The sequence below is a fragment of the Cynoglossus semilaevis genome, chromosome 20 (genome assembly GCF_000523025.1).
Source record: "Cynoglossus semilaevis isolate Cse_v1.0 chromosome 20, Cse_v1.0, whole genome shotgun sequence".
NCBI classification, from domain to species: Eukaryota; Metazoa; Chordata; class Actinopteri; order Pleuronectiformes; family Cynoglossidae; genus Cynoglossus; species Cynoglossus semilaevis.
The window spans coordinates 6007131-6016814 of NC_024326.1; the positions used below are offsets into that span (position 1 = coordinate 6007131).

Genomic DNA, 9684 nt, shown 5'->3' on the forward strand with positions numbered 1-9684 from the left:
GCTGTTATAGTGCAAACAGTACGTTTGTAGGAAGAACTTTATCATTCGTGTTAGACATTTAGATAGTTTTTTTTTTTCTGAGATATTATTAGTTATGAAAGAGTGAGGGCTATTGTGGCCTTTTTATATTCTTCTTTTGGTTGTGCCATGCCTCTCTTCCTTGGGGAAACATCCCGTTCTCTCTTTTTCCCCCTGATGTAAAACAGACTTTCACATCTGCTGTGAAAAAGACTTTAAAGCGTCTGCGACAGGGAGAGAGGATCAAACGCTGCAGCCGAGCTTTTGGGCGCGTTACTCCTACAACACGCGTGCACGTGCAACCTTGTGACGCGCGCCATACACGCGCGCGCGTTTCCGCGGAGCTACAGCGCCTCCAAGCGGCCGGCAGCGGGCACCGGGGGTGCGTCGTGCGCGTTCAGAAGACGGAAAAGTTTAGAAAAAGAGAAGGAGGGGATTAAAGGCTGTTGCTGGGGCTGGACCCGACAGGAGAGCAAGCGGACGGCTCTTCTGAGTGAAGGGAACGCAGTGCATCAAAAGCCTTTTATTGCCCCTCTTTTTTCGCATCCTTCGCCATTTTTTCCCCCATCCTTCTTTCTTCTTCATGAGATGAGATAACCAGCGAGCGTTGGAAAGTTCTGGTACGTACAACTTTTACAAGGTGCCACATTCTACTCTACGTCTAAGTCTTTTCGTTTCTCCTTGTTCTTCGTTACGTATGTCTGCCGTTTCTTTGTCGTTTCCCCCCTTTTTTTTACGTTAAATGTCACGCTAATAAACTAAAGTTAATGTTTCTGGTACTGCAAAAACAGACAGAAAAACGTAATTTCATTAAAATTCACAAAGTTATCCCTCATTGTATAAAATAGTTTTAGAGCTCTAAACGTAGTGTTGCACAAACTACACCTTTTGTTATTTTAGTCTGTACAAGTTTGTGAAATGTGCAGTGGTTTATAAAAAATAATAATTCTACCAGAGTTGAACATCTGTACGACTGCACCGCGTCACACAGAAGTCTGCCCGCTAGAGGGAACCATGGCACATGTTAATTGTGCTGTAAATCGCAAATGTGAATGCGAACTATTAAGGTGGAAAAAGAAGGATAACTTAGAAAACCATTCAAAAGTGTTCGTCAAATTGTCAAAATTAAACACGAATAAATAAAAAAAAAAAGCTCTTTTTATATTTCATTATATATGTCCACACAACAAAACATGTACTCTGCATTAACCCTACAGACACTTAATACGCAAATACGGGCTTAATGCGGATTTACGCTAATTTTAAGCCCTTTTTATGCCAGCATTGCAAATGGTGGTCAGTTGGCAGTAGTTAAAGACATTTTTTTTAAAAATCACAGGCTCCTTTGCAATATTATTATCAGATATTAATTTTACACTGCTTTCAACCAATCAGTTATTTTCCTCTGGTTAAACATTTACAGCATTGAACAATATACCGTGTTACGTTTCATTCATTCACCCCCACACACCTCTCCGCAATGACACTGCGCCCCCCACTTTGGGAACCTTTGTGCTAGGCCTTGAGTTGCCAATGAGAGCAGCTATTAATCTGAAAATGTAACAAACTTTCAAAGAACAGATATGACTGAAAGAAATATCAAATTTCAGCTAAACAATACCATTAAGATAAACAGGAGACACACAAGCATTTCAAAAAAAAGTCACAAAATTTGAGAAATTACTTTTGGAATTAAAAATGACCTTCATTAATTTCATTAAAAAAATCCCACAGTGATGCAGGAAAAGGAAAGTTAAATGTATTAGATTGTAAAAACTCTATGTTTTAATTGATGTTTATATATGACCCTATGATAGACTGACTGTCGTTGGTTCTGTAAGAGACGAGAAGTCCTCTAGAGGGCGGCAGATCTCGTTAAGTCAGCAGTGCCACTACTTGTCAGGGTTTTATTTCAGGGACTTTTCCCTCTGTAGACTTGTAAATACATATAATATAATAATTTTAAAAAAATGGTATGGTACATTTCACGACTTTAATGTTAAAGTGTCTCAATATAACTAAACAATTTAGGTCTGACATTTGATTTTTTTTTTTTTCAAGATAAGACAAGATAAGGTTGTGGGTAGGGATGTCTTTTTGCCGATATACCGATATGCCGTTATAGTCCAAAGACTTTTTGAATTTTTGATTCTGATATCAACCGATGCAGATATCGACTAAGGTGATTGGTTAAAACAATGTTTATCAATCAATTTTCTGGCCCCCAGGGGGCAGAATTAAAATACTATTGAGCTCCTGATAATATATATTTATTTATCTGTACAAACTACAAACTGTATAAGTTGCTGCATACAGTCCCCTGATTATCAATATTGATTAATAAAATGAGCTGCAATGCTGCCATCTAGTGACTTAGAAGCTTGTTTATCATTCATAATGTTCTGTGTCCAAGATCTTCAGAGCACTGAGATATCTGACTCGTCTGTCGAGGGGGGGCATTGCACTATTTTTGTCATTGGCGAAACCCAGGCATTGCATTATCGGGTTTTCATTATTGGAGGGGAAAAAAAAAACGATAACTATTCTTACTGATATTACAAAATATGCTATTATCAGGCCGAAGATATTGGTCGACAGATATTATCAAGCAACCCTAGTTGTGGGTACCACTCAGATACTTTAATTCATTTTATGTTTACGTCCGCTGTTTATCCGGAAAATTGATTTATTAAGCATAACAAGCAATTAATTTAAAGTGACCAAATCGTGACCAAAAGTCATGCATAATGGGTAAATGCTGAAGATGTCTACGCCATCTATTGGGGAACTCTGGGTATTGCAGGCAAAAGGAAGAAGTATATTTATTATTTGGAAAAGTTTGGCGGGCAAGATAAAAAGGCTGAACGGGCCGCATCCGGCCCCCGGGCCTTAGTTTGCCCATGCTAGGACTAGATAAAGATGCTCTCTCTCCTTTTTTCCTATTGTGAGAACAAATCTATCTAGCTTATGTGGTGACATTAAACCTATTACGTAACTGCAGAAGCCATTTCATGCCTCTGCCGACACTGAAAAGCCATTTGGTGACGAGATTCTGCTACAACCAGATGTTGGATATTGATGAATCATCATTATGCATTACTAAAGTAGTTATGTCCTACAGTAGAGGCCACTAGATTCCTGACAGAATCCACCGCGAAGCCCAGACCCGACTCGTTGTTGAGCTTACTACTACGCTCTTGAGTCCAGTGGCCGAGTCCTTTAAGCTAGAGTCAAAGAGTGCCCCCCCCCACCACTCACAGTCTCGGACTGTAATTCCGCTTGGTAGTTGGAGCCAAGAAACAGGAAGTGACCAATATAATGATAGAGAGCACTGTGATACTGGTTGAAGTTGTGAGAGAATTACGAGGAAGGACTGGAGATTTTCTTGGCTAACCTGTTAACGATATTGATCTTTAGATTTGTGATAAAATAAAATAAAAATCTAAAGACCGCTGTTAAAGACAGTCCTTTTTTTTCTCTGTCAAACAGGCAAAAAAAGAGAGAAGATGTCGGTGTTACAGAAAATTGGGCTCTGTCTTCTCCTGGGAGCCCTGGCTCATGGCCAAGCGTCAGAGTGCAGTAGTGAGTACCGACCATGACATGTGTTTTAAAAACAACACACTAAGAAGTCATAGTTTTATATGTATTTGTGTTTGATGGCTACAGAGAAAAACGAATGTCCCATCGACGTGTACTTCACCATTGACACATCCGAGACCATCGCTCTTCAGGAACCCCCTCCTGGATCCCTCGTGGAGAGCATCAAGGTTCCAATTTTTTTCCCATCGTAACTTTGTTCAAATGCAGTCAACTCTAAAGTGGTTAACGTTTGTCTGATCGCGCGACGTGTCCTTTTGGTCGTTTTGTTTTGTGTAGAAATTCACGGAACAGTTTGTACAGCGTTTGGACGACGCTGAAATCCGAGGTTCCGTGAACATCAACTGGAACATTGGTGGACTTCACTTCTCTATGAGGCAGCAGGTCTTCAGTGCCATCGGACCCAAAAATGACTTCATTACTGTGAGTTAGAAAACCATTTAACGATGGAATTTTAATTCTGCATTTTCTAAAAAATGGACTTAGCCATTAATTACAATCTCTTCTTAACTGTTTCCAGCGTTTAAGAGGAATCAGGTACCTGGGTAAGGGCACCTTCATTGACTGTGCCCTGGCCAACATGACCCAGGAAATGTTGCGTTCCCCCACCTCCCCCAAGGCCCTGCGATTCGCAGTGGTCATCACTGACGGTCACGTGACTGGAAACCCGTGTGGTGGCATCAAGGTGGCAGCAGAGAGAGCTCGAGATGAGGGAATCAAGATATTTGCTGTGGCTGCATCTAATAATATAGAAGAGACCGGTCTGAGGGAGATTGCTAATTCTCCTGCCATGGTCTTCAGGAGGGACTTCATGGCTGTAGATCTTAGCCAGGGCAAAGCCATCATACAGACGGACACCATCGACCGCATCGTTAACACGATGGTAAAACGAGAGAGACGCGCACAAACAAGCATTGTCGCCGAGAAGTGTGTCTGATTTTAACACGCGTTCTCTTTTACCTTTACAGAAACATATAGCGTATGTGGAGGTAAGACAGAAGAAAATCTGAAAAGTCTTGAGTTACCCTCTTTCGATCTTTATCTTCAATAACTTCATTTTTATGTCTTCTATGGCAGTGCTATAAGGTTTCCTGTCTTGAAACACCCGGGCCTCCTGGTCCAAAAGGCCACAGAGGACAAAAGGTAAGTTAAACATATGCACGTACCGTAATTTCTGGACTATAAGCCGCTACTTTTTTTCCACACGCTTTAAACCAGACATGGGCAAACTAAGGCCCGGGGGCCAGATGTGGCCCGTTTTAGCTTTTGAATCCGGCCCGCCAAACTTTTCAAAATGATATAATTTATTTACATTATCATTATAGTTCTGCCTTTTCCCTGCAATACCCACGTTTCCCCGATAGAAGGAGTAGAAAATTATAAAAGCATCTTAGCATTTTAGCCTTTTTGCATGACTTTTACATGTCATTTATCCTAGTTCAGACCAACGTTCCATCTATCTGCTGCTGACCCAGCCCGCCTGTTCAATTTTAGGACAGTTGTGACCCGCCAGTCAAAACGTTTGCCCACGCCTGCTTTAAACCCTGTGGCTTTAACAATGATGCGGCTAATTTATAGATTTTTACGGGCTAGCGAAGTTCATACCGCTAGCGATCAATGACTTTTCTGGTAGGCTACTGTGTGTTATAGTACTAGTAGCGTCTGTCTGTCTGTGAATGACCGTGTGCGTATTTGTGCGTGGGACGCGCGTACGAGAGAGAGAACGTTAGCGAAAGTTGAGAGCAGTTTGCCCGTTCATACCCACAAAAAAAAAAAAAAAAAAAAAAAATTCGGCGTAAATATTCCACGTTACAACATCGACTCCTGCAGCTTATAGAGAATTGCGGCCTATATATGTACAATTTTGTTTTTTTTTTCTTGTTAAATAAAGTGGGTGCGGTACAAAACAGTAATGTAAACCCTTTAACATTTTTGTTAAAAATCTTTATGTTTTACCCACTTCAGGACAACTTTCCAAAAATGTGGGTATCCTTGGAGAGATTCTTTGGTTAAGCTTTTTTTTATATATTTAATTCTCCTGTATGTAATGTTTTGAATATAGGGTGCTAAAGGAGACAATGGTGAACCAGGAACAAAAGGAGAAAGAGGTCGTCCAGGGGATCCAGGTATTGAGGGTCCCATCGGTCAGCCCGGTATCAAAGTAAGATGCCATCAAACATAATGGTTATGTTTCCGCCTAAAATGCATTAATTTTATTTAATATATTTTTTTTAAAAATATTTTTTCTCATTTTTACAGGGAGAAAAAGGTGTATTAGGTGATAAGGTGAGCCAGTGATCTACGATGTCTGCCACAGTAAGTGCAAATAGGTAGAATTCAACTGTACCTGACATTTCAATATTTGTCCACCAACAGGGAGAATTTGGAGCTCAAGGGAAAAAGGCAAGTTGTTATTTGTTTGCAATTTTGAAAAAAAAAAAAAAAAATCAATGAATTTATACCATGTGAAGTGATGAAATCTTAATTCTAAACTCTTGCTTGTCTTACATTTCAGGGAGTTGGTGGAATTCCAGGACGCGACGGAACAGATGGACAAAAGGTAGGGATGATGATGAACAACTTTTAATGCTTAAATATTATTTGGGCGAGTGCTTCATTAAGTTCATATTTTGGTTTGCAACTTTTAATGCTTAAATATTATTTGGCCGAGTGCTTCATTAAGTTCATATTTTGTTTTTTGTTTTTTTTCAGGGTAAAATTGGGCGAATTGGTGCTCCCGGCTGTAAAGGAGACCCTGGAGACAAGGTAGGAAACCTGTTCAGAACCTTCGTCCACAATATTATTCTTAGTCCACGTTAATGATAACTTTCAATTTATTTCAGGGTCCCGATGGTCACCCCGGAGATGTTGGTGAACGTGGCCCTGCCGGAACTGATGGCGAGAAGGTGAGTGATGGGTTTACAAAAAACGACAAACGACAAGACATTCAAATCGTGGCTTAATTATGCTATGTCTTCAGGGAGACTTTGGACGTCCGGGGCGACCTGGTCCCCCTGGAACCGAAGGAGAGCCTGGACCAAAGGTAAACCTGTGCCTTTTTAGAGTTTCTTATGTCACGCGTTAATTACAAGGAAGAGGAATAACCTATGGCGAATCTTCTGCAGGGGGAGAGGGGAAGTTCTGGATCACCTGGTGACCCTGGACTAAAAGGAAACCCAGTAAGACTAGTTTCAGTTCTTGGAAAAAAAAACAAAAACATTAACAAGTAACTGTGTACATCCAGTGGTCCATTTTCAATTGTCGTGTTTCGTAGGGAAATCCTGGACGTGCAGGAACCAAAGGAGAGCTGGTGAGCTTCCAGATCCACATATTAGCCTTTCAGCTCATTTTTCCTTCGGTCGTGATTTTTCTGATAGCTATTTTTTTTATTCCAGGGAAGAAGAGGGGAGTATGGACCAAAGGGCTCTTCTGGACCACCTGGTGCAATTGGAGAGAAGGTATGCTTGTTAAACATGAGAAAAGGGGGGGGTGGGGGTTGCTGGTGGTTGGGATCTTGGTGGTGGAATGGTGTCAAGTCCCTATCCAAGATGTGATTGGGTGGGAACCATAAACTTTGCTCGAGGCCAGGCGTGGGAAAACTTGTTGTTTAGTCGCGGGCCACAGTGGGCCTAAAATTGAACAAGGGAGGGCCGGACCAGGAGCAGATAGATGGAGCGTTTGTGTGAACTAAGATGCTTAAATTAGCCTTTTCTACACCATCTATTGGGGAAACGCGAGAATTGCAGGGAAAACCCAGAAGTCTATTGATAATATAAATAAACGATATAATTTGGAAAAGTTTGGAGGGCCGGATTTAAAAGCCAAATGGGCTGCATCCGGCCCCCGGGCCGTAGTTTGCCCATGCCTGCTTTGGGCCATACTTTTTCCACTTAACCAACCAATGCTCTTTGTTATTAAAAAAAAAACGACTCCTTTATTGAACACCGCAATCACATAACTCCCCCAGAACATACTGAAAACATCCCCAACATCCGTTTTTTTTATCCAATCATATTTCAGCCACCATTTGTTGCCAGGGTCGAAGAAATCTAACCTAAGGCTTTTCAGAATCCATAGTGCAGACTGGCTAGTTACATTGGCATTTTGAGTGCTTTGATTGGATGGTCATGGTCAAATGCACAGTTCTGATCTAGCCAGCTGCATCTATCGCTAATTCTGTTAGGCGGAGTCTATAGCTGTGTCTAGTGCATTTGTTGATTGGACATTATCAGCCTAAAGGGAATTAAAACTTAGCATTTATTCAGGCAGGACACCAATGAAGGGCTAGCATGGACAAAATAAGGCCCGGGGCCCGGATGAGGCTCGTTTTAGCTTTGTAATCCGGCCCGCCAACCTTGCCCAAATTATATAATTGGTTTGTATTGTGATAAAAGCTGGATGGATGATGTAGAGAACGCTAAAGCATGTTAGCATTTTAGCCTTTATGCATGACTTTTTACATTCGATTTATCTTAGTTCACACCAACGCTCCATCTATCTCAAGGATTAGGTTCTTTATTGTCATTGCAACACGTTAGACATGGGATGAACGGAATTAGTTCTTCTGGTCCCGGATCGAGTACAAGTGACTATCTGCTCCTGACCTGGCCCCCAAATTTTAGGAAGAGTCAAAAATTTTACCCGCACCTAAGCTAGGTAGTCAAAGAGGCAATGCAGCTTTTGGAAAATGAGCTAGCTAATGCAGGGGTTAAATCTTTTAGGAAGCTGATAGTAACCTTTGTGCAGATGGCTGTTGTAATGTGAAGGATTTTAGTTAGCGTAAGTTACTGCGGAGTATAAGTCGCACCACTGCCCTCCAGACGCTGTCAGTGTGAAAATAACGAACATATTAATAATACATTTTCAGTGGTATAGGAGTAGCAGATACTGGTACACAAGCCTAGAGTGCCCTCTAGTGGCTGTCAGTGTTGGCAAAATAGCCAAATTCCAAATGATCAACCACTGTAAGAGGCTGGTCATCCAACTGAACAGCAGATAAAAAAAAAAAAAATCATTTTCTGACAAATAACGAATAAAACTCCGCCTCTTAATGCCTCTTGTCTTCGACGGTGTCTGATCAGATGCTTTTTTTTAATGATACCATCATTTGGATGCCCAGTTTATTCGATGTATCTTGTTGTGTTACAGGGTGAGATGGGGTCAGAGGGCCTGAGAGGACTTTCAGGTGAATCAGGAAACAAAGGAGCTAAGGTAAGAGATATCGAAATCCCTCAGTAGTTTGTGTTCAATATATAAGATCTGTCTCTGTGTTTACTTACCCAGTAGTTTTGGACTATGTTAAAATGACAGAATCACATGTCATCTCCACCGAAAAGCTGCCATCAAAAGCCAGAGTTTAAGTTTTTTTAAAAAAAAATTGGATTACATTTTTCTGCTTCAATTCTTCTATTCATTTCCTGTTACTTTGTATTCTCCTCTAAATAGGGCGACAATGGTCTTCCAGGCCCCAGAGGAGCACCAGGAGGACCCGGAGAATCTGGAAAAGTTGTAAGTTCCAGTTACCTTAGGTTTGGGAATCACATTAACAATACAGTCCGTCTTATTCGGGCACTTTTGTTTACCAGGGTTCCAGAGGTGACCCTGGTGATGCTGGACCAAGAGGTGAACCTGGACAAGCTGGACCAAAGGTAAAAAACCTGTATATTAGAGCATTAGCATCTATCCTAACATAATTTATTTTCATCTAACCCTGGATTTCTTCTTTTTTTTTCTTTCTCTCATTTAAGGGAGATGCAGGAAGACCGGGCTTTAACTATCCTGGACCAAGAGGATTAACAGTAACGTCTTCTTCTACACTTTTTACAACTTAATAGCATTAAAAGATATTAATGAAAGAAATGCATAATGAAGATAAAAGAAGAAAAAAAAACATACTACCAAGAGGATTAACAGTAACGTCTTCTACTACACTTTTTAACTTAATAGCTTTAAAAAAATATAAATGAAAGAAATGCATAATGAAGATGGAAAAAAAACATACTATTGCTCCGGAGTATAAGTTGCACCAGTGCCCTCTAGTGGCTCTCAGTGTGAAAATAACGACCATTC

General features: G+C 40.8%; 1 protein-coding gene across 1 annotated transcript in view; it reads left to right on the plus strand.

Moving 5' to 3' along the window:
* Positions 1-312: 312 nt before the first annotated feature.
* col6a2 (collagen, type VI, alpha 2) overlaps positions 313-9684 on the plus strand; it is an 18964-nt gene continuing 9592 nt past the window's right edge. Inside the window, exons 1-21 of the mRNA XM_017042440.2 lie at positions 313-638; positions 3508-3600; positions 3685-3785; positions 3895-4038; positions 4136-4498; positions 4584-4604; positions 4693-4758; positions 5678-5776; positions 5875-5901; positions 5992-6018; positions 6131-6175; positions 6328-6381; positions 6459-6521; positions 6596-6658; positions 6741-6794; positions 6890-6925; positions 7011-7073; positions 8764-8826; positions 9061-9123; positions 9201-9263; positions 9363-9418. Coding sequence (XP_016897929.1) covers positions 3525-3600; positions 3685-3785; positions 3895-4038; positions 4136-4498; positions 4584-4604; positions 4693-4758; positions 5678-5776; positions 5875-5901; positions 5992-6018; positions 6131-6175; positions 6328-6381; positions 6459-6521; positions 6596-6658; positions 6741-6794; positions 6890-6925; positions 7011-7073; positions 8764-8826; positions 9061-9123; positions 9201-9263; positions 9363-9418 — 1547 coding nt within the window. The 5' untranslated portion in view covers positions 313-638; positions 3508-3524. The remainder of the gene's footprint in view (positions 639-3507; positions 3601-3684; positions 3786-3894; positions 4039-4135; positions 4499-4583; positions 4605-4692; positions 4759-5677; positions 5777-5874; positions 5902-5991; positions 6019-6130; positions 6176-6327; positions 6382-6458; positions 6522-6595; positions 6659-6740; positions 6795-6889; positions 6926-7010; positions 7074-8763; positions 8827-9060; positions 9124-9200; positions 9264-9362; positions 9419-9684) is intronic.